Raw genomic sequence first — 21275 nt, 5'->3', positions numbered from 1 at the left:
CGTGACAGACAGTGCCATCCCGTAACAGACAGTGACATCCCGTGGCAGACAGTGGCTACTCCTTACGGCTCTGGGAGACACACTTGCTCTGTTTGAGGAGGGCGTTGCGAATGGCGCGGTAGGAAAAAACGGAGAGCTCCAAGTGTGCCCAGTCCTCAGCGCGGAGAAGCTTGAGCTCCCCAACGGTTCTTATGTCCTGGCACTTTATCTTCTGGACCCAGTCGTTGTACATCTCTGGGCGCTGGTGCTCCTCGGAAAGGTCGGTGAGAAGCTCTTCCACGGTGCTGTCCTCATAGTCTTTCATGGTTTCATCGGTTCCAAGCATTTTCTCTCGGTAGGGCTTGTAGCAGTCGCCAAAAAGAAGGTTTTTCAGGGCCCGGGAGGCAAAAACAGGAAGTTCTAGCATTTCCCAGTCCTCTTCCACCAGCATTCTCAGGTCACCAACGGTTTTTATGTCCTGGTTCTTTAGGAGGGCGTACCACGTATCTGCCGTGCTTTTGTTTCTTTTTGAGAGCGCTGCCGCTTCAACCACGAACTCCTGGACGTGGTGCGTGTCCTTGAACTCCGTGGCGGCACACTCTGTGCACTCGTCCGATGACTCCTTGTTTTTCGGGGTTTTCGGTGTTTGCGGGGTTTTCGGTGTTTGCGGATTGGAGGTTGGCGGCGTTTGCGAGGACCTGGGGGTTTCAGGAAGGCCTGAGAGGGTGTCGCTTTCTTCGCGGTCAAGGTCTTTTTTTTCAATGGCAACAATCAGGCTCTCCATGTGCGCTTTTATCAGGCCCACCTGCTGCTCTTCAGCCAGTCCCTCCTCTTCCATCTCTCTTACCACGCTCTCAACCGTATCTTCCTTCTTGTTGAAAAAGAAAGAGACGCTCTTGCATATCTTAAAGAAGTGCATCTGAAAGGAAAACATATCTTTGTCAATGGTTGATGCTTTTACAGCTACACCGCCCTCTCGGTCGTAGACCGTTTCTGTCTGCTTCTGTGGGTCGGTGAAGGGTCCATTGTAAAGCTTTTCCTCTGCTTTGTACTCGCTCATAAGTGCATTCATTGAGTCGCACTCGCAGCCGCTGGTGCTCTTCTCCTCGGGGTAGAAGAAGTGCTGGGCCTGGATTTCTTCAATCGCTCCTTTGGTGTAGGGCACTCCCAGGACCCGAACAATGACCTCTTTGAAGCAGGGATACTCAATTCGCACCATCCAGTCAATGATTCTCTTCTGGAACCTTTCTATTTCTTCAAGCTGGTCCTCCACCCGCTCCTTCTCTGTTTCTCGCTCTTTTTCCACCTGGCTTATCTCCTCGGTGCACTCTCCCATGCCTATAGCAATCAGGATAAGGGAGAGGTTGTAAAGAACCTCCTCCCCAGTGGCTTGCAGGTCTAGCTCCTGGCCAATAAGCTCCTTCCAGACGGTGTTGCTGTGGATGTGGAGTCTTCCGCTCGTTTCCATTGTCGCGTTGCCAAGCTTGAGGGCGCTTTTCATTTGGTGCGACTCAAGCCAGGCCAGGGTTTTGAGGGCGTCTTTGGCCAGCTTTCTTACTGTTTCTTCGGGTAGCTGTCCTGTATCTCCAAGAAACGCTGAAAGACTCTTTCCACGGCTTTCGGTTATAATAGTGACTCTTTCAGCCTCAACGGCGTATGCTAGCACTGTGGGAAGAAAGGGGTGCTTTTTCTGTTTTATTTCTTCTAGGCGCGCGGCAGCTGTCTCTCTGGCGTCTTCTGGGAGGGGAGTCTTCTCCAAAGCCATCTCTATCCAGTCCACCTCTTCTGCCGTGCTTGTTTGTATGCCTTTGTACGTCTCTACTTCTGAAATTCGGCGCAGACCGAGACGAATGTATTCCCCGCTTCCTGCTGTTATGCGCCTGGCCTTCTCTGGCTCTGTCTCTTGGTTAGAAGTATGTTTACTGGGCTCTAAGTCTGTCTTCATGCTTCTTTATGAAAAATAAACTTTGCACGAATTTGGCCCATTTGTGCCATTCTCACAGTAACTAAAAAATAATCAACATCAACATGTAAGTTTATTCCGGGCGGTCGGTGGTTGGGTCAGTCTTGGGTCGGAGGTACATCACCCGAACACTAGCCCAGCCATGGGCCCCTAGCCAACCTCTTTTGTTTGTGGCTCTGTGTGGTGGGAAAGAACAATATCTGCTAGCTGCTCTTCTAGTGAGGCCAAGTCTTCTTCTGGCTCTTCTTTTTCTTCACTGGAGAAGACCAGGTCTTCCTCCTCCTCAAAGAGCACCTCTCCGCCCTTGTAGGCAGCTATCTGTGAAAGGGTCTCTATGTGGTCGGCACTGAGTTCGTTTCCGGTGAGGATAAACCTCGCTGCAGGAAGCTTTTCCAGAAGCGTTTGGGTGTGTTGAAAGGTGTCTTCGGTTAAATCGTTGTACGACAGATCAAAAACTATCTCTCCAAGAAGCTCCCCCTGAATCCGGGTATTCTGAGCTAGTTGGCTAGCAAGTACTGTAACACCGCTATCACCCATAAGACAGTCGCTGATGTTAAGAACTTCAACGCTCCAGTGGTTCAGGCACTTGGAGAGGGCCCGCGACCCGTGCTCAAGCAAGAAGTTGTCCCCAATGTCAAGGACTCTTATGCTCAGCACCGAGAGGGAGAGGAGGAAGTCGCTCATAATGACGGCATTGATGCTGTTTTGGTAGATTTTGACACTGTCAAGGTACGGGAAGAGCTCTAGCGCCGCTCCAATGGCTTTAGCTGAGTCTTCCAGCCTGTTTCTGCCCACCTCAATGCTCTGCAGCCCATTGTTGCTCTTGGAGAGGACTGTTAGACTCTCTGCGAGGTAGCTGCCTCCATCCCGCCCAATTCCGTTGTTGTTCAGCACCAGGTGCCTCAAGCTGTCCATCTTTTCTATAAGCGGTGAAAGAAGCTTCATTCCGTGAAGAGAAAGGGCATTGTCTGAAATGTCAAAGTATGTCAGACCCTCTAGCTTGCGCAAATACTCTGCAATGTGTCTCAAGCTTTCCTCCACCTCTTCTTTTCCGCGCCCGGTGAACACCCCTTTGAAAGTGACTATTTCCATGGTGGGTATGGCACTGATGGCTTTTACAAGCTCAAGAATGCATTCTGGGCTAAAACTGTTTTCTGAAATATCAAGACCAATCAGCTCGTGTCTGCTCTCTTCAATTTGTTTGAGAAGATCTATGAGCTCCTCCCTTGTGTTGTACTTCTTCTTTTCCTCTGAAATGCTTAGAATTTTCATGGAAAAATTTACATAATCTCTTATATAGCCAATTAAGTAGGTCCTTGGGTTGTGGGTTGTGGCTGGCTGTGTACTATGGCCGTGACCGTGACCGGTGGGGAACTAGTGGGGGGTGGGTGGTTAAGGTTTAGGGGCAGTTCTGGGTGCTTTGGTGTAGAAGGCTGGGGCTATCATGGTGATGTCTCTTTCGACTGCCTTTGCATCTTCGGGTGCTGGTGCGATTGTGCGCTCTTTGTACGACTTCTTCCGCAGCCAGAGCTCTGAGTACCTCCTTCGCACCGTGTCTCCAATTAGCTTCTTCTGGTACGCTTTTTGGTTTTTCTTTGTTTCTCTTTGGAGCTGCTCCAGGTACTCTGCCCTCTGCTGCGGTGTCTTTGGCTCCATTATTTTTTTAATTGAACAGCTCTATATCTCTAAGTGCCTCCGGGTAGTAGGCAATGAAGGTGGGGTGCCCATTGATGGTTCGGCCCTCAAGGGCGGCGTAGATACTTTCAGCGCTTTTGGTGGAGGAGGCTAGAATGAACAGGGCTGTGCTGGTGAAGAAGAGCCTCTCTACCTCATGGCACTCTTCAGCTAAAAACATGGAGATTTCATCGCGGGTGGAGTGGACGTTAAGTAGCATAAGGGTGGAGGAAGGGTGCCTGGACAGAGGGAGCAGGCGTGGAACGCGTTCTGGGAGGGGCAGGGCCTTCAGGCGCAGAAGGTGGACTGCCGGGTCGTCTGAGAGGCTTAGGCAGTGTGCTTGCATTGAGGCCTGGGCTAGTTTGGTGATAATGGATTTAGCTGAGGAGGTCAGCTCAAGGACCAGGCAGGTGCCTGCTCTGGTGAAGTGCTTGCGAGTGGAGACGATGCCTCTAAACGGCGCCTCGGCCAGGGCCCCGAACACTTTCTCAGCTGCAGGCGCTGTGAAGACGCCAAGAACCAGCAAATGGGTGTGGGGGCTAGGGTGGACACCAGTGCTTTGAGCAGCAGACGCGCTTTCCTCCTCCCCCGTGAGCTCTTGTGGGTTGGACAGGGAGGCTAGGCGGTCGTAGGTAACAGAAGCCACCTCTTCCATCGAAAGGGTCTTTCCGTTTGCAGTTTCAGGGTGCCCTCTAAAGTGGGCGTATACCACCGCCTCGTAGATGTCCTGGAGGCCTGGGAGGGGAGGAGACGGGTCCATTAAAAATTAAATTGTTTTGCGGGGTATGCACTGCTATAAGGAGGCTGTTCGGTGGGCGCTGGGGAAAATGGTTGAAAGAGAAAGAATCTTTGCCAAGGTTTCAGGAGCTTCGCACACATTTATCAGGTACAAAAAAGCTCTAAAAGAGCTAGACCTTTCAAGCCTCTCTCTGTATAGACTGGAGGATGCCTTAAAGATAAAGTACATTGGAGACGGTATCTATAAAGAAGTAAGAGCTGTCTTAGACAAAGAGGGGCTCCTAAGGATTCCACCAGCCTCACCAACAACCATACAAACCTCACCAACAACAAAACCAACACCAACAACACCAAAACCAGCCCAGAATGAGGTAATTGAGATAGATTCTGACTCTTCAGTGTCTTCAGTGCCAATGACAGTGCCTCTGTCCCTGTCCCTGCCCCTGCCCCTGCCCCTGCCTCTGTCAAAAGGTCTCAACACCCACACCGGCACTGTCCTCAGCACTGGTACCCACACCGAGACCTTCACTGAGACGTACAGCAAATGTACCGTTGACCTATCTATATCTATATCTGGTGACAAGGGCGGTGACAAGGGCGGTGACAAGGGCGGTGACAGAACCAGAACCAACCCGAACACAGCAGTTGCTAAGAAGAAAGGCCTGGGAAGCTACTTCAAAGTAAAGAGTGCGGGGGAACAGGTGAAGATTCCGCTGCTGTTTTCTTTGCCGCAAATAGTTCTGATGGTCCTGGCCCAAACACTCGCTGAAAACGGGCAGACGCCTCTGGACCCCTCCCAGGTCAGGTACAAGTGCATTGAGTACACGGTAGCCCGCTCAGAGACTTACGGGTACCGCAGAGCAGCTGAGTGCTCCGAAAAACGGATCAAGGCGGCGCTTAAGTCCCTGGCCCACCACCAGCTCATCAAAAGCCCTGAAACAGCCCCAGAGGCTACATCCACGGGGTTCCACGCCGCCCACCTAATCGCCGAGATACTTCCAATACGGGTGGACTGGCCCACGCCCCCAGCAACAACGATTCTAATGATAGATACCCGGGAAAAGAAGGAAAAAGAAGACCCTTTCTACTTCCAGCACACGCTCTCAAGGCTTGGGGTGCGCTCAGAAACCAGGATGCTCACGCTCAGCGACTTTATTTGGGCGAAGGTTCAGGGACACGGGGAAGTCTTTGCAGGCACCCTGGTCGAAAGAAAAACCATCCGCGACCTTCTTTCCTCTCTGAGGGACGGCAGGTACCGAGAACAAAAGCAAAGACTTGCATCGGTCCAGGGAAGAAAAATCTACCTGATCGAAGGACTGATGCCCCCGGGAGCCTCCTCAATTGGGTCAACCCTGTTTACCGTCTTTTTCACCCTTATCAAGGAAGGCTTTCTTCTGCTAACCACCCCAAGCATTGAGGAGACACTTGAGGCACTGGTCCACACAGATGCTCACATACAGAAGGAAGGGCCTGTCGACAGAGAAGCACTTAGCCATTTATTGCGACACTCCCAAAAGACCAAAATAGAAGACTGCTCAGAGATAGACCGATCTATAATCTATCTTCAGTCAATTAGAGGTATTTCCTTCAAATGTGCTGAAAGCATTGTCAGGCAGGTGGGCACACTCCCTGCACTGCTCCAGCAAGCCATTGGCAGCCCAGGCGCCCTGGCAGCTGCTCTTTCCCAGGTCGGAGGCGGAAAGGGCCGGGTTTTGGGGCTGAAACGCGCCAGCAAGCTGCTAGCGGCCCTGGGCGCTAGTTTTCCTTGATGAGGAAGATCTCCTGGCCGTTCTCCAGGAGGAACTCCAGGAAAACGCGCAACTTGTTCAGCGGTTCTTTAAAGTTGGGCTCTTTAATGACAACTGTGTCATCGATGAAAAAGAGGGGGGTAAAAACCACTGCAATGTTTCTAAACCGTAGCGGGCTGTTGTGCTTCATGATGACTGTGCTCAAAAAGCAGCAAATTACCTCAAGGGTTTCTCTTCTTTCATCTGAAAACACAAAGGCTACAATAAACTGCATCAGGATGATTTTGTCCTGCTTGCTTCCTAACTGGTTAATATTGGAGTAGACATCTAAGTACTGGGCCGGGAACAGAGGACTCTTAAGCTTGAGCACAATTTTGAACACTGCAGAAATGGTGTCAATCTCTACCCCTTCAAGAATTCCAATCAGCTCTTGGATTTTTTGCTCATCTGTTTCATTGAGCTTGGTGGGGGAGGCCTCAACGGGCTTGAATGTGTTTGGGAAGATTTCCAGCCCGCTCAGGTACTCGTGCAGCGTGGCAACTGCTCGGAGCGAGGCGCTTTGCCTAAAAAGCTCTGGGTACAGCTCAATGTCGGCCGAGGCAATTACATGCATCAAGCACTCCAGATCACAGCTTATGGTGGGCTTTCTTGCCCCAAACCCAAAGGATGAGCGCACTTTTTTTACCGTTCTCGTCTCCTGGTGGCAGAAAATCGTTCGCAAAAGGTTGATGAGCTCCTGCACATGTTTAAACGCCCCGTGCAGGCACCTATGCTTGTCTCCACCCTCCCTGAACACCACTATCACTTCTTTCAAAATCTTCTCTCCAAGGTGCCCTGAAAGCGTGTTGTAGTGTTCTTCCACGAGCTCTTTTCGGTATTCCTCTTTCTCGCTAGGCGTTAGCGCGTTAAATGTTTTTTTAGCCCCAAGGTCATCGTCTGCTGCTTTTTCTTTGTCCATTAGAAATACAGCCTCTGTTTCTATTAAAGTCTATGAGGATATGTTTATTCTAAAACAGTCCATTTTTACGATCTTGTTCGAGAAGGGCGTCCTCGCGTAGGTCTCTTAGACGCTTCTTATGGCCTCTTGATGCCAGATGCTTCTCCATAGTGACCTTCTCCATGACTCTGTTACACTCAATGCATCGGGTGTGTTCTGGGTTGTCTACGGGCGTGTCTATTTGAAGATCAACCTTTTCTCTGATTTCGTCCATGTCTGGGGTTCTGTTTCGGAGCTTGCAGCTACGCCGGATGGCTCGGTTGACGATTTTTTTGCTATTGCATGCTTTTGACGGTGTTCTTCTACTCATGGAAATTTTCTTTTATGGATGTTGACGTGCTAAATATTGTGCGTCTGGGTGTTAACGGTGTGAGTATCATCTGTAAGAGGGTGGAAGATGCCAAACAGGTGGTGTTTAACATGCCGGTGGTTCCAAACGAGGTTCTTGCGTTTCCTTTAGGAAAAGACCCGATTTTTGAGCAGAAGCTGGCTGCAGAGGTCGCCCGCGCTCTAAAAGACGATCTGGTTCCTGTTTCAGGTAACACGTGCGGGACCTGGAGCAGGAGGTACAGCTGTTTCCACCAGGACATAACGCGGGAGAGTAGGTGGGAAAAAGCTTTGGTGTTTTACACCAAACACGACCGAGCAGTGAAAGGGATTGCTCTGGACAGTGCAAAAGCTGTCCACCGAGGTTTTAACGGGCCGGTTGAGGCCTTTATTCTTCTTAAGGGGGTGAAAGGCGTCTCTCGCATGCGAATTACTCAGAGCAGTGTTCGGGCTGGTTTGGAGAAGACGGCGAGTCTCTCTTTTGACGAGATTGTGTTCCTGGCCCCCTCCTCCGCCGCAAGCCTTCGGGTGGCCTTTCTCTATGCCCCGCAAAGAAGCGAGCAGGTGGAGCATTTGTCCATATACATTCAGGAGCGAGGCTCAGGGGGCGGAAAAGAGGTGGAGCTGGGGGAGGGTGCAGGCGTGGCTGTTCGGGAGGTGTCTACTGACTCTGAGCAGGTAAAACGGGCCAAAACAGAAAGTGTTCCGGAAATTGTTACAGTAAAGAGGGGGGCGGGAGTGGTAGAGCACCAGACGCTCACTACCTGCCGGATGGACGGGTATGCCCCAGAAGAGCTTTTAAGCAAGAACGTTCGCGTGCTCCCGGGGCCCGCGGAAATTGTTCGGGAAGCTTTTGACCTAATTGAGAGGCAGGAGGTAGATTTGGTTGTGGCCCACAATCTAGATGTTCTGAAACTGTTTGCCAGCTCGCCCCATGCCGGGCAGAGGAGCATGCTCCTCTGCGACCTTTCTGTGTTTGTGGCTTCGGTTAAGAAAATGAACGACTTCTCGCTTTCAGAGATGATGTGGGCATACGCCGTGGAGGAGCGCGCGCTTCCAGTGGCCGGAAGCGCAGACGCCGTATCTGCAGCCCTGGAGGCCTCAACTTCACCCCTTGGGGCGTATGAGGCATCGGTTTTTGTTAATGGGCTAGGTGTTGCAGTGGCAGCTATCTCAGAGGTGTTCAGAAAAGGGAACTTGCTCGACCTCTCAGAGAAGCTCTCGCACATTTCAGGGTGCACTCTTAATGCTATTTTCCGGGGGCACAAGTCAGATCGGGTGGAGTACCTTCTGATGCACCGAATGAGAGAAAAGAGCTTTTTAATCCCGTCAAAGTCTTTTGCCGGGGACAAGATAGACACCAAAGACACCTACGAGGGCGGATACGTCTTCCTGGAGCGCCCGGGGGTGTACAGCGAGCACTACATTGCGCTTTTTGACTTCAACTCTCTCTACCCCTCAATTATCCGCGAGTACAGCGTCTGCTTCAGCACGTGTGCGAAGCTCTCGGTGGACATGGGCATACCAGCCGATTCGGAAACCTTACTGCTCCCAGAATGCGTTCACCACCTGGTTGAGAAAAGAACCCGAATCCGAGAACAGATGAAAGAAGCGGAGGGGGTGGACAAAAACCTTCTAAACATTGAGCAGAGTGCAGTTAAGCTGGTGGCCAACTGCATATACGGATGTCTGGGCTTTAAAGGCTTCAGGTTCTACAACAAAAAGATGGCTGCTTTCATTACAGAGCGGGGCCGGAGCATTCTCAAACAAACCAAAACACAGCTGGAGCTGGGCGGGTACAAGGTGATTTATGGAGATACAGACTCGGTGATGGTGGATGTTGGCATTCCGGTTAGTTCGGGGGAGCTGCCTTCAGCCGAGCTGCTTCAGAAGATTTCCGGGGAGATAAGCCAGAACTACCGGTGCATTGTGCTTGGGTTTGAGAAAGTGTTTAAAAAGCTGGTTATGCTGGCTAAGAAGAAGTACTTTGGGCTTATTTGCATGCCAGGGGAGGAATCGATTGAAGAAAAAGGCCTGGAAACAGGGCGGCGAGACTGGGCGGCTGTAGGAAGCGCCTCTACCTCCGAAATGTTGCGCCTCCTCCTTTTTCACCCCGAGAACCAGATTGAAGAAAAAGCCATTTCCTTTTTGGGAACACTAAGACCAGCCGCGGCAAAAATGTCCAGAGAAAGCTTCCTCATCCGAAAGAGGCTGGCAAAAGACCCTGCAGAGTACCCAGACGCGTCCTCGGCCTCACTTCCACACGTGTCTTTGGCTCTCCGTCTCCGGAAAGAGAAAAGACTGCTTTTCAGGTCCGGGGACATTCTCCCATTCGTTATGGCCAAGCACAATGGCGAAACACGCCCAGAGCTGGTCTCTGAAGGAGGCGACATCGATGTAGAGTACTACATCCGCATGCAGGTTCTTCCACCACTGCAGAGAATGATTGAATACTTCCCGGCGGTCTCTCTGGACAGGATTAAGGCGGTGCTGGGAATACAGGCACCGCCCAAGCCCAGGCCCCAGCCTAAAGCCCAACTGCGGGCCCAGATACCCCCGGAAGCAGCACCAGCCATCACAAAAAACCTACTTATTACGACAGAATGCTGCAAGAGTGTCCAGGAGATAGGAACGGCCTGCACCAGCTGTTTCCAGAAGCTAGGCAATGCGTTTGTTGCCCAGTGCCTGGCCAAGTGCCTCTACGCCGGGATAAAGGAGCTATACGCCCTGGGCAAGCTCTGCCAAAACTGCAAGGCGCAGTACCAGTACCTCCCCATTTGCCCTGCATGCAGCACCCCAACCGAATGGGCGGTGCAGCCCCCCAGCGTCTTCCACGCCATGCTTATACACCTGTCCGAGATATTTGCTGAAACAGTCCACGCCCCAGGCATTCTTTCCCTTCTGAACAGGTCAATGCACACGGTAATAGACATCACCAAGCTGCCCCTCCATGACTTCTCGTATACAATGTACATGCCCGCCCAGGCAGGTAGACAAGAACTTTTCGACAGGTACTATAAGTAGTCCCAATATGGTAATGTGGTTGCAATCAAATAAATTTTTCCTAGTATATATTTATTGCCAAAACCCCACACCTAAACGCCTTCTAGGAGACAAGGCACCTCGTAAGGAACATTCTCAACAGTTATGGTGACGAAAGGAGGCTCTTTCACCAGCGCAAGTATCTCCACAAACACCAGATAGGTAACCAGCTCAACCTGTTTGACCAAACGGCCTTCAAGGATGGAGTATCCGTGCACGTTGTCGGCTTCAGATAGGCTGGCTGCTGCTGCGCCACCCAGAACCTCAAAGGAGCCATTGGCAGTCACCATAAGGCTGCTCTCAGAGGCAGAGGCTGCCGATCTTTCAAAGAATTGCTCCACTGCCTCTTTTCCAATGGCTGCTGACTCCCCGGAAGTTGTTCTTGCCTGAATGCACGAGTCTCCCTGAAGATCTACATCGGACTGTGCCGTTTGTTCGCTGTAGACGGATGCAGCACCTGCAGCACCTGTGAGTACCCCTTCTCTTCTCGCAGTACTTCCACCACCAGTTGTCTTGGTAACGCCGTTCTGGGTGACTGACTCTGCCTCTGAGGAGGTCTTTGTTTCTGAGAGTCTTCCAGCTACTTGGTTTCTGGGAGGCTGTGGCCTGGCAGGGTTGGCCTGGTCTTCGTAAGACGCCTCAGAAGACCCTGCACGCTGCTCCAGGGCTTTGTTTGCCTCGGCCGAGCTAACCTGTGACAACCGCTCAGAGACATTCTTAGTGTCGCTGTTCCCCAGGCCTTGGTGTTGTGCAATGGCTCCACCAGACTCCCCAGCATTGGCGGTCTGGGTTGCGGTCTGTGCCGTGGTCTGGGATGACCCAGAGCCTCCAGATTGTGCTGTTCTAGAGCCTTGGGTTGCTCTAGACGACTGTGCTGCATGGGATGGGGTCTGAGCTGTGGACTGTGAGGCCTGTGCTGCCCTGGATGCTTGGGATGTGGACTGTGCTGCATAGTGTGCTGCTCTAGAGGCCTGGGATGACCCCGAACTTCCCGATTGTGCGGCCTGTGAGGCATACTGAGCTGCCTGTGTTGACCTAGACGACTGGGCTGCAGACTGAGTTGCGGACTGTCCTGCTCTGGATGCTTGGGATGCGGACTGTGCCGCTCTGGATGCCTGTCCTGCTCTAGACCCTTGTGAGGACTGTGAGGCCTGTGCTGCTCTGGATGCTTGTGAGGCCTGGGATGACCTCTCCACGCGCGTGTTCCCCTCATTACTTTGCTGGCTAGAAGATGTTCTTCTTGATGAGTTACTTGCCCTTGAAGAACTGTGCTCCCGGCTTGAAGAAGACTGCATACTACTTCCACTCATACTATGCTGAGAGGCTCCTAAAACCAGACTTAGCCCAAGGATTAGAACCCACTGATACTCCATACATGGGGCACAGCGTGTCACTATATACCCCAATTCAGGCGTGATTATCTATCAGGTGTCTATCAAATGATGCCTTGGCAGCTAGTGATTGTGGCTTGTTTCATGTTTCTCCAATACCTGTGGAGACTGCTGGGGGCGTTTATTTACAGAATCCTCCAAATAAAATCCATGAAGCTTTTGCCAGCAGCAGAGTACGCTTGCCACGAAAGGTTCTTGTTCTCTTTCAAAATGTTTCTGGTTACCTATACCACCACCACAGCAAGAACATCGATCAACATATCTACCTTCCCAGCTAGCCACCAGAAAACCTTCACTTTTTCAGGTCCTGTGGACGTCGAGGATATTTCTGCAGAGGTGGATGCTGCCACAGTGCTCCACTTGCGCAGCGCCTCTCTAGGACAGAGCTTTGACTTTCCACTCTCTGACGCGTGCTGTGTCCACAAGGACCATTCTCTTGAGGCAACTGTTGAGGTAAAGAACACTTCACTTGCAGGCGATTGTAGGCCAACTGTTTACATCCACGGACAGGAAATAGTTTGCTTGGAAGACTCAGTTACTGCGTTCTACTACGACCCCCTTGAAATGAAGCTTTACACCTTCTCGGAAAAGCTTGGGAGTGTGAAGGAGTACTGCCTGTTCACCATCACCAAGATAGTTGGCGAGGGAGGGGTTGCTTTTATCTCGCCGCAGAGGGTGCAGGTGTTTCTGGGCGATGCATCTTACTCCCTCCCCTCGTTTTTTACGCCCAGCTCGCTCATTTCAGTAGCTAAGGTTGGCGACAGTGTTGATGCCCTCTTTGTCTCTGAAGACTTGGTGGTGACTAACGACCTCTCAAAAAAGTGTCCTTCCTCCATCAGCCCTTCTAAAGCGTTCAATACGCCAACCTACATCTATCTGTTCTCTGAAAAGACCTCCCAGGTCTTTGTTTTAAACAGAGAGTTGGAGATTGAGTACGAACTGTCAGTTACAAGCATTTTCTTCACCTCTGAATACGTTTTTATGTACAAAGACAACAAAACCGTTGTTCACCACACATCTTCTTTTAAGTACGCTTTCTACGTCACTGAGCTAGTCATTCATGACGGGATACTCCACATTGATGTTCTGCCCGCCTCCATTCGGGTGCTTTCCCAGGCCCCCGTGCTTACCAAGACGACGCCTCTGTTTTCTCTGGAAATAACGGATTTTGATATGGAAGAGAAAAAAAAGACGGTTTACACCCCGGCCCTGGCATCTACCGCCGCTACGTATGGAGCACAGGCCTACAGCCTCAGTGCCTCCGAAAGGAGGGGCGTGTTTGTGACCACTGGCATAGAGCACGTTTCCTCCATTCAGACGGGCGGAGAGTCGCTCATCCTGGGCCTAACACCAACTACGCTGCTGGTCATTCTGAAAGGCTCGCTTGTCTCTCTGCCCCTCTCTGCGGTGGAGCACCCCTTTAACTGGACAAGCGCCCAGAGCCTTGGGGGCGCCCCACTCGCGGTGAATGCAGCTTCAGGGACACTCACGGTTCTAAAAGCCAGGGTTGAAACAGACTGTCTCTTCCCCGCCCTAATCCTTCTGTCGGTTGGCGGGGTGGTCCCTTTTTCTAGGCTCCTGGCCCTGTTTTCTGGGACACCAGCATTCGCTACAAGCGTTCAAAAGGTCCTTTTCTGGCTGCTTGATTCGGACGAGATAGAGGGGGTACTTGATCTACTTGATACGCTTAAGATGCATGCGCGCCCAGTCTATGAAGAAACCATTGCTACAATGGTGCGCCTGCTCGATGGCATCAACCTAAAGAAGATTCAGGCCCTGATTGGACAGGAAGACATCAGGCAGATCTCAGACGCTGAGTCTTTGAGCAAGGCGGTAGTTCAGGACTTTTCACTGTTTGAGAAGTTCTTACAGGCTGCCGTGGCCCAAAAGAAAGAGCACCTGGTGCTGGGCTTCATCGAGTTTGTTTCTAAGCTGGACCTTCCTGCGGCACACAACACCATGCTTACGCTTCTTCTTCAGAGGAACATGTTTTATGCTGCCGGGTCATTGCTGGCGTCTCTTCCGCCCACACATCTCAAACATCCCGAAAACCCGAACTCTGAAAAACCCGAGAACCCCGAAAACCCGAACTCTGAAGAACCCGAAGAACCCGAAGAACCTGGACACCGCTGCCTTCTATCAGAGACGTTCATTGAGGTGTCTAAGAAGATGGGGGCTCTTAAAGAGGCAGGGACCCCCGAGGCCATTGAAGATCTTGTCTCTGGGAGCAGTCCGCTTTTCATTGCCATGCTCTGTGAGAGACTGGCTATGCTTAAGGAGTAAAGTAAGTAGGCCAATAAAGATGGGTGTTTTATTATCTTCTCTGTGACTTTCCATTGGACCTCTTTCCACTGAAAAGATGCTTTGGTCGTTCGGTGAGGTGGACTCGGTCGCTTTCGTCCCTCTTTCCCTTCATCTTCTTTTCTTTGACGTACTTGTCCTTCCTCTGGAGGAAAGACTTCTCTCTTTCTGTGAGGGCGATAATCTTTGTGTTTTCGGGTTTGCGCTCCTCAACCTCCATCTTGTTTTCGTCTGTCTCCCTGTCTCTCTCCTTGGCTTCAAGCTTCTTGCAGAGCGCGGTGGTCTTCATGCGGTCTGGAAGACTGGCTCTTTGTTTGTCTCCGCCCTTCTTTCGCCGGACAATCTTGGTGTTGATGATCTTCTGTTTCTTATCTCTTTCTGTGGCATCCAGGAGTGCGTACTCTTTGCCGTATATCTGTTCTAGGTAGTAGTCCTCTTCTTGCTCGAGCTTGAGCAGTTTTTCTTCTATCTCTCTGTCTATGTAGTCAGCAATGTTTCTTCCGTTTAGAATTTCTGGGATGGTGTCGTACTTCCACTCGTCCTTGATAAAGTACTCCTTGTTCAGGTCCGAGAAGAACTTCTCGCCCCTGTCCTTGGCCTCGGCCTCAAGCTGTTTCTGGGTGACTCCGCGGACCCCGAACTCCTCGGTCTGTGGGACCCTTCGCGCCTCTGGGTCTACCTTTGGCTTTCTTATGTCCAGGAAGGTTCGGAACTCTTCCATTTTCTGCTCCTGCAGCTTTACCTCCACCCTCTGGTTGAGGAGGTACTCGCACGCGGTGTTTTTGGCCATATCTATGTTTGTCTCTAGGAGCGATGAGACCTCTACGACGGGGTTGCTGCCAATAACGTCCTGGAGCTCTTTCTGCATCTCCTCTGAGAGGTCTTCTGCCTTCTTGGCGTCGCTTTTGCTGAGAATAAATACCACCGGCTTGCCCTCAAACAGTGGGGACAGACTCTTGAACAGCCCAAGCTGGGCCTGGATTGAGTACCCGCACAGCTCACTTACGTCTATGAAGTACAGAATTGCGGCTCTTAAGTGCGCCAGCGCCGTCACGCTCTGCATCTCAATCGTGTTCATGTCCTCAATTGGGTGGTCAAGCACTCCTGGCGTGTCAATTATCTGCCACCGCAGGTACTTGTAATCAAAGTGTCCCACGTAAAGGTTTCGGGTGGTGAAGGCGTATGGCTGAATGTCAACCTTGGCTCTGCTCACGGTGTTCATAAAGCTGCTCTTCCCTACGTTGGGGTACCCGCAAATAAGAAGCGTTCGCGTGGTTGGGTCAATGTCTGGCATCCGCATAAGACTCTGCCGGACTTCTTCGAGGTAGGTGAGTGTTTTGGCCAGCTTTTTGGCCATCGTTGACATTTTACCGAGCGCGGCCCTCTTCAGCTGCTTGCACCGGTAGAGCGAGTCTCCGTACTTAATGAGCTTGGTGTATTCTTTTTCTGTTTTTACCACGGACCCAGAGACTGTCTTAATATGTCCAAGTCCCATTTTGTAGTGGTCTCTGTCGTAAAGAACGTTGATAAGGTCTGAGAGAAAGGGGTGCACCTCATCAACCTTTGGAAATGAGTTCAAAATCTCGTTTAGTTTTGACGTGTACATCATCGAGGTAAACTTGACCTTTCGGATGTAGAACTCTCTGATTCTCCCGATCTTGTAGTGTCTGTGCACTTCTGTGGGCGTTTTTCTGTTTGTTTTGCTCAAGCATGTGTCAATCAGCGACTCGGCTGTTGGAACACTGCTTATGTTCTTTATGCTCATTAAATTTGCAACAGCAAAAAATTATTTAAAGAAATATACGTTGAGCCATTGAACCTTGTTTGATTACCCATTTTCCCCCCGCCTATGCATACGTAAACACTTTATTAGGGCTGCCAACCTTTTCCTCCCCGAATCACCACCTACTCCTGTGATGCCACGCCTGCTGCGGAGCCTTGCTGCTTGCCCGCTCTTTGGCCTGGCCTGCTTTGGTGCTTGCCCCTGGGGCGCTAAACGCCCCTGCTTTACAGCCTGAGCTCTTTGGCCATGGTCCTTACCTCTTTCTGGAACTTTTCAGCATCTTTTACTGAAAGACTGTATTTGCTGTACTGGCGGTCCACTTCCCCGGGCCCCGTGTAGATTTTTACTATCCTTCCTGGGAGTATGTGCCCAAGCGACGCGCCCTCCCTCTTGTTGAAGAGGTAGAGCACCGTGTCTGTCGGTGCGAGCGAAGAAAGCGTTTTGGTCATGTGGATCTTCTTGTGTCCGGGCGTGTCTATGAGCAGCGTTCCATTTGGAAGCTTTTCAACGTTCTCCTCCACCGTAGGAAGTGTGTTGGCGCCCTCGGCTTCTTTTTTTGAGAGCGCAAGGAACAGCTTGGTTTTGCCTGTGCCTCGCCCCCCAATAATGACTATCTTTTTCTGAACGGGCTTTCTGAGCATCCAAAAGCAGACGCTTGCTCCTACTGCCACCAGCGCCGCTACAACTGCGAGAATCGCCTGAAAATACATGCTCCCCATAAAGAATTTAAATTTAAAGAGCTCTCCCGTCTATTGGCTGCTTTGTCTGGCATTTATATCAGGCGGGGGCGTTTGGCATGCAGCTGGGAGAGTGTATTGAGGAGACAAAAAGCTGTCTTGCCTACTACCTCTGGGGAAAGAAAATCACTATTTGTGTTGCTGGGACAACTGGCGCGGGGAAGACGTCGTTCTGCAAGGCCTTCCTCGAGAAAAGAGTTCTCCAGAAAGAGCGCCCGACTATCGGGATGAAGCAAAGCAAATTCCTGAAAAACGGCATCCAAGGCACCTTCTACGACACGGGCGGGGCCCTTGAGTACACCAACATCATTGACTTTAACTACAGGCTCTCCAATGCCCTTATCTTTGTTGTTGATGCCTCCAGCCCTGAAGGCTTGCACGACGCCAAAGAAATGCTTAGCAGCCTGGTCTACAGAAACAAGCATGTCAAGATTCCAATGCTGGTTGCCTGCACGCACAACGACGTAGAAGACTCAGAGACCTGCCAAACCATTGCTCTTGAGCTTAGGCTTGACTCGCTTATAGGCCGAGAAATCTCGTGCTATTCAGTCTCGTCCATTACCATGTCTAACTTTGGCGCAGTTGAGGAGTGGGTTGCCAGGCATGCAAAATAAACAAACATCTCATCTTCAGGTACTTAGGATCTTCAGGTATTTGTAAACAATGCTGAAAAACATGTTCATAGAGAGCATGAACCAGCCAATTACCAACTGGCTCAACCTCAACTATACCTCTTCCAAGGACGGCTCCATCCCGCGGTGCACCATCTATCAGCACTACTGCGAAGACTTCAAGCGGGAAGGGATCGAGCCCCTGAACACGGCAATGTTTGGGAAGGTTATTAAGATGGCTTTTCCCTTCATACGAAGCAGGCGCCTGGGAAACAGGGGGAACTCAAAGTACCACTACTTTGGGGTAGCCATTCGGGGCAGCCCGCTCTCTATGCTCTCCTCGGAGGACTCTCTTTCTGAAAACTCTTTTCTGGCGCGGTACGAGGGGATGCAAAAAGAGGTGCTTTCCAGGCTCCTCGAAAAGAGCTACATGCCCGCCTACCAGGAGCTGAAAGAGTTCTGGTCGGAGTGTGGGCCTTCCCTTCAGCTCAGCAAAAACGTGGAAAGAATGTGTGTCTCTGTTGAAAAAGAGATGTTTGCTGGCCTGACCAGGCAGTACTTCTCCTCCGAGGACATCTTTGTGGACGGCTCGGTCGTTATTCCTTCAAGCGCATCGATTGTGGCGGCAAAAACAGCTGCAAAAACCATCACCATCCTCTCCATCCACGTGCTCTCCATCATTGGGAACAGGTGCGTGGCCCAGCGCATGGAGAGCTACAAGCACCACTCAATGGTGCTCAACTCTGTTGCCAACATCTACAAATCGATTGGAATTTTGGAGGCTAACCACCACATGCGGGATAACCTGACCGAGCTGGTTTCTTTCATGAACACCGGAATGTGCGTGATGAGAGAAGGGGTGCCTTTGGAGAAGTCGCATGCCATCCACGCATGTGCTACGTCCTTGATCTCGTATTTTATCACAGCCTCCTCTTTTCACGACTTTATCAGCGGAGTGGACGAGGCCGTTATTGCCGTTCTCTGCAAAAAAGAGCGGATTCTGTATGAAGAGTTTTTTACTTACTTCTCTGGACTGGTCCAGGAGATAGCCACAGCCGACTTTGCCTACTGCCACCTCTCAATCGTTCTGTGCACCTTTTTCCTCGAATACTTCTGCATTGCTTCGAGCAACGCCATGCACGAGCCGCTTTTCAGAACAAAGGCGCCGTCCCCGCTGGAGCTTTCAGACAAAGCTGCATCTGAAACAAAGTCTTTTGTCTCCCAGATCATCACCCAGTGCTAATACTCTGTTAATAAACCTTTCTAGGCACGTAATCACTTAGCGCGCGTTTTAGGTATTTATTCTACCAACACGTACAAAAAATGGACACGGTACCGAATGCTTTCGCAAAAAACACTACCGCCCTAGGGCAGGTGGTAAGAATCGTAGCAAAAACCAAGCAAATCATACACGGGGCGCTTGCCCATATTGCAGTGTTTGTTCTGAAGAACAACGGACGCGTTTTCTTTCTAACCATCAGAACAGAAGCACCGAACACACCGAAAACATCAAAAGCACCGAACACCCCTCCAAACATACCGCAAACACCGCCAAACCATGCAAACATTCTGCCCCAAGACGTACAGATAGGCCAAATCATCGAGGTTCCTGGGGTTGCTAGTGAAGGAAGTGGGCGGCTTGGTGCAAGACACGTCCAGTCTAGCACCGGGACCATTCGAAAGCACGAAGGCTACCGAGCACCGTACTCCATCCGCCTCCCAATTGCAGGAAACGCTCCGCCCACACCGCTAAAAAGCATTGGGAACCCAAAGACCCAGCCGATTAAGGTGGCACTCATAGTTAAAGGGATAAAGGCGGTAGGACAGCGTGTGCACCTCCAGTGCATAGATGAGAACAGGGACTCCTGTGAAGTCATTCTCAGCACGCACGCGTCATGCGCCTCGTTCAAGTACCAAGACATACTTATTCTAACCGACCTTGTGGTCTGGCAGAGGAGGCCGCTGGTGCTAAAAATGAAGGAAGAGTCTCTGGCTGAGCTGTCCCCGGTTTTGCCTAAGACCGCCCGGCTGGCCCAAACCCAGGCAGCGCTTTCTCTCCTCTTCCTGCGGCCTGCCGGCCTAAAAGAGATACTTTCAGTCGCCCAGGATGCCGTTATTCTTATCAGGTGCCGGATTCTTCAGCTTTCTCTGCGCAGGAGAGCAGTTAAGGTGGCTGACCACACTGGATGCATTGAGCTTAAGCTGGCGCCCGAAGAAATGAGCCTGCTTGTGCAGCACCTCCTCCAAAGCCCTGGGGCTGCCATGGAAACGCTCGGGCGCGACGCACTCTTTATGCCCCTTACGATACAAATAGTGGTTCTCGAACTTAACGGGCAATGTAGACCGCACCATATCGTTATAAAACAGCAAATACCCTGAAACACCCTTATTTGAGAGATAGCAAAAGAAGAAACAATGAGGCTTGGGAGGTGTGCTGTTATCCTTTCCATTCCCCTGGCAGCTGCTCTGTCAGAAACCGTGCTTTTCTGCGGCCGCCCAGATGGTAGCATCTCCAACGTTGTCCCTGAGCTGTTTAGCAAGCTGCAGACAACTCCTCGGATTATTCTCCACCGCCCCGGGGAGCTGCATGGGGGCCCGCGAAGCTCTCTGTCCTCCGAAAGCTTTGGCATGGACAACGTTATCTTTTCCGAGCCACTAACCGCGTTCCACACCTTTGCGCTCTACGGGTCAGCTGTCTCTCTGGCGCCCGAAAACATAGTCCTTCTTTCCGTGAATACCGTGCCGCACGCCCAGTCGGGGCTGTACTCCCTGCTCTTTCCGGCGTGCAGCTTGGCTGAGGACACCATTTGCGGGTTTCTTGAGCGGTGCAAAGAGGGAAGCCTGGCCGAATCGTGCACGCCCAAAAGCAAGCGCGATGGCAGCATTTACGAGTGCGACTACGTCTCAAACAACGCGTTTAGAAGGAATTTGGGGCAAGACCCAATCACCGGGTACATCCAGGCCAAAAGCAAGCTGGTGTACAGCAAAGAGAAAAAAGCTAGCGTAATCGAGACAGTCTCGCTCACCCCGAGATCGGTGGCCCCCCTTCCCAGCAGCCTTCCTCGTCTGGACATAGACATACCCATTAGCGCCAAAAGCGACATAAGCAAGCTTTCCATTATGAAGGTCCAGCGACTGCTTGAAAGCTACTTCCCGAACTCAAACACGCTCTTTCATGTGGAGTCCTCCGATGCCCGCGGCTTTGTTGTTTTTGCGATTCTTTACAAGCTGCTTCAGCACCTGAACGCCAGAGAGCAGAAAGCGGTGGAGATTGTGCAGGCGGTAAGAGAGCGGTTCATGGCGTATGTCCAGGAAGATGGTATTTCAATGGTTGTGGACAAAGACATAGAAGCTGTTTTGTCCGTGTTTCTTAGAAAGCGGTCCCACAAGCTATCACGCGAAGAGTCAGAAGAGCTCTCCTACTACGAGAAAAAGCTTAACAGCTCAAAGGTAGAGCCTTTGGTTGTAATAAGTGACATTGCCTACGAACACAACTACACCTACCACAACCAGCCACGCAGTATTAATGGATCCCGAAAACCCTTTTACTCTTCAAAACAAGACAACCGTTGGGGTAGTGATAGGGGCGGTAGTGACAGGGGCAATGGTGGTGGCAGAGGTAGGGACAGTGGCAAAGACCGGGGCAAAGGCTGGGACAGAGACAGAGACTGGGACAGTGGTAGGGATGGGGGTAGGGACAGAGACAGAGACTGGGACAGTGGTAGGGATGGGGGTAGGGACTGGGGCAATGGTAGGGGCCGGGACAGAGACCGGGACACAAAACCCGACCCCAGACCCATGGGAGACAGCTCAGACTACTCCTCCAGCCACGACAGGTACACCCCACGAACACCTACCCGCCCAGATGACTATAACCCAACCAAGAACAGCAGCGCCCCCACCTTTGGACGCGGCCGCCCTGAAGACGCCTACGCCCCTGAAAGAAGAAATAACCGTTAAATAAACAGGCTGCTTTATTGGCAG

The 21275-nt window shown here is 51.4% G+C and overlaps 16 protein-coding genes across 16 annotated transcripts; 7 read left to right on the top strand and 9 right to left on the bottom strand.

Annotated features, from left to right (window-relative positions):
* Positions 1-55: 55 nt before the first annotated feature.
* On the bottom strand, positions 56-1924 carry NEDG_00175 (uncharacterized protein; the record flags this gene model as incomplete). Its single annotated transcript, XM_067687593.1, has 1 exon — positions 56-1924. One exon carries the CDS (start codon positions 1922-1924, stop codon positions 56-58), a length of 1869 nt encoding a protein of 622 aa, XP_067545301.1.
* Positions 1925-2092: 168 nt separating this feature from the next.
* On the bottom strand, positions 2093-3214 carry NEDG_00174 (Ran GTPase-activating protein 1; the record flags this gene model as incomplete). The annotated part of the gene is made up of 1 exon (XM_067687592.1): positions 2093-3214. One exon carries the CDS (start codon positions 3212-3214, stop codon positions 2093-2095), a length of 1122 nt encoding a protein of 373 aa, XP_067545300.1.
* Positions 3215-3334: 120 nt separating this feature from the next.
* NEDG_00173 (uncharacterized protein) lies at positions 3335-3598 on the bottom strand (the record flags this gene model as incomplete). Its single annotated transcript, XM_067687591.1, has 1 exon — positions 3335-3598. The coding sequence occupies one exon, from the start codon at positions 3596-3598 to the stop codon at positions 3335-3337; it is 264 nt and encodes an 87-aa protein (XP_067545299.1).
* Positions 3599-3605: 7 nt separating this feature from the next.
* On the bottom strand, positions 3606-4376 carry NEDG_00172 (uncharacterized protein; the record flags this gene model as incomplete). Its single annotated transcript, XM_067687590.1, has 1 exon — positions 3606-4376. One exon carries the CDS (start codon positions 4374-4376, stop codon positions 3606-3608), a length of 771 nt encoding a protein of 256 aa, XP_067545298.1.
* A 25-nt stretch (positions 4377-4401) lies between these two features.
* On the top strand, positions 4402-6123 carry NEDG_00171 (crossover junction endonuclease MUS81; the record flags this gene model as incomplete). Its single annotated transcript, XM_067687589.1, has 1 exon — positions 4402-6123. One exon carries the CDS (start codon positions 4402-4404, stop codon positions 6121-6123), a length of 1722 nt encoding a protein of 573 aa, XP_067545297.1.
* Positions 6110-7060, bottom strand: NEDG_00170 (uncharacterized protein; the record flags this gene model as incomplete). The annotated part of the gene is made up of 1 exon (XM_067687588.1): positions 6110-7060. One exon carries the CDS (start codon positions 7058-7060, stop codon positions 6110-6112), a length of 951 nt encoding a protein of 316 aa, XP_067545296.1.
* Positions 7061-7109: 49 nt separating this feature from the next.
* On the bottom strand, positions 7110-7409 carry NEDG_00169 (bud site selection protein 2; the record flags this gene model as incomplete). Its single annotated transcript, XM_067687587.1, has 1 exon — positions 7110-7409. The coding sequence occupies one exon, from the start codon at positions 7407-7409 to the stop codon at positions 7110-7112; it is 300 nt and encodes a 99-aa protein (XP_067545295.1).
* Positions 7410-7423: 14 nt separating this feature from the next.
* NEDG_00168 (DNA polymerase alpha subunit A) lies at positions 7424-10450 on the top strand (the record flags this gene model as incomplete). The annotated part of the gene is made up of 1 exon (XM_067687586.1): positions 7424-10450. One exon carries the CDS (start codon positions 7424-7426, stop codon positions 10448-10450), a length of 3027 nt encoding a protein of 1008 aa, XP_067545294.1.
* A 71-nt stretch (positions 10451-10521) lies between these two features.
* On the bottom strand, positions 10522-11841 carry NEDG_00167 (uncharacterized protein; the record flags this gene model as incomplete). Its single annotated transcript, XM_067687585.1, has 1 exon — positions 10522-11841. One exon carries the CDS (start codon positions 11839-11841, stop codon positions 10522-10524), a length of 1320 nt encoding a protein of 439 aa, XP_067545293.1.
* Positions 11842-11907: 66 nt separating this feature from the next.
* On the top strand, positions 11908-14142 carry NEDG_00166 (uncharacterized protein; the record flags this gene model as incomplete). Its single annotated transcript, XM_067687584.1, has 1 exon — positions 11908-14142. The coding sequence occupies one exon, from the start codon at positions 11908-11910 to the stop codon at positions 14140-14142; it is 2235 nt and encodes a 744-aa protein (XP_067545292.1).
* A 31-nt stretch (positions 14143-14173) lies between these two features.
* NEDG_00165 (nucleolar GTP-binding protein) lies at positions 14174-15925 on the bottom strand (the record flags this gene model as incomplete). The annotated part of the gene is made up of 1 exon (XM_067687583.1): positions 14174-15925. One exon carries the CDS (start codon positions 15923-15925, stop codon positions 14174-14176), a length of 1752 nt encoding a protein of 583 aa, XP_067545291.1.
* A 242-nt stretch (positions 15926-16167) lies between these two features.
* On the bottom strand, positions 16168-16662 carry NEDG_00164 (uncharacterized protein; the record flags this gene model as incomplete). Its single annotated transcript, XM_067687582.1, has 1 exon — positions 16168-16662. The coding sequence occupies one exon, from the start codon at positions 16660-16662 to the stop codon at positions 16168-16170; it is 495 nt and encodes a 164-aa protein (XP_067545290.1).
* Positions 16663-16739: 77 nt separating this feature from the next.
* NEDG_00163 (ADP-ribosylation factor-like protein 8) lies at positions 16740-17294 on the top strand (the record flags this gene model as incomplete). Its single annotated transcript, XM_067687581.1, has 1 exon — positions 16740-17294. The coding sequence occupies one exon, from the start codon at positions 16740-16742 to the stop codon at positions 17292-17294; it is 555 nt and encodes a 184-aa protein (XP_067545289.1).
* Positions 17295-17343: 49 nt separating this feature from the next.
* NEDG_00162 (uncharacterized protein) lies at positions 17344-18534 on the top strand (the record flags this gene model as incomplete). Its single annotated transcript, XM_067687580.1, has 1 exon — positions 17344-18534. One exon carries the CDS (start codon positions 17344-17346, stop codon positions 18532-18534), a length of 1191 nt encoding a protein of 396 aa, XP_067545288.1.
* Positions 18535-18614: 80 nt separating this feature from the next.
* NEDG_00161 (uncharacterized protein) lies at positions 18615-19670 on the top strand (the record flags this gene model as incomplete). Its single annotated transcript, XM_067687579.1, has 1 exon — positions 18615-19670. The coding sequence occupies one exon, from the start codon at positions 18615-18617 to the stop codon at positions 19668-19670; it is 1056 nt and encodes a 351-aa protein (XP_067545287.1).
* A 36-nt stretch (positions 19671-19706) lies between these two features.
* On the top strand, positions 19707-21251 carry NEDG_00160 (uncharacterized protein; the record flags this gene model as incomplete). The annotated part of the gene is made up of 1 exon (XM_067687578.1): positions 19707-21251. One exon carries the CDS (start codon positions 19707-19709, stop codon positions 21249-21251), a length of 1545 nt encoding a protein of 514 aa, XP_067545286.1.
* Positions 21252-21275: the final 24 nt, after the last annotated feature.

The sequence above is a fragment of the Nematocida displodere genome (genome assembly GCF_001642395.1).
Source record: "Nematocida displodere strain JUm2807 chromosome Unknown 1, whole genome shotgun sequence".
In the NCBI taxonomy this organism is placed as follows: domain Eukaryota; kingdom Fungi; phylum Microsporidia; genus Nematocida; species Nematocida displodere.
The sequence above is the reverse complement of the archived record's forward strand: the minus strand, read 5'-3'. Positions and strand labels throughout refer to the sequence as shown.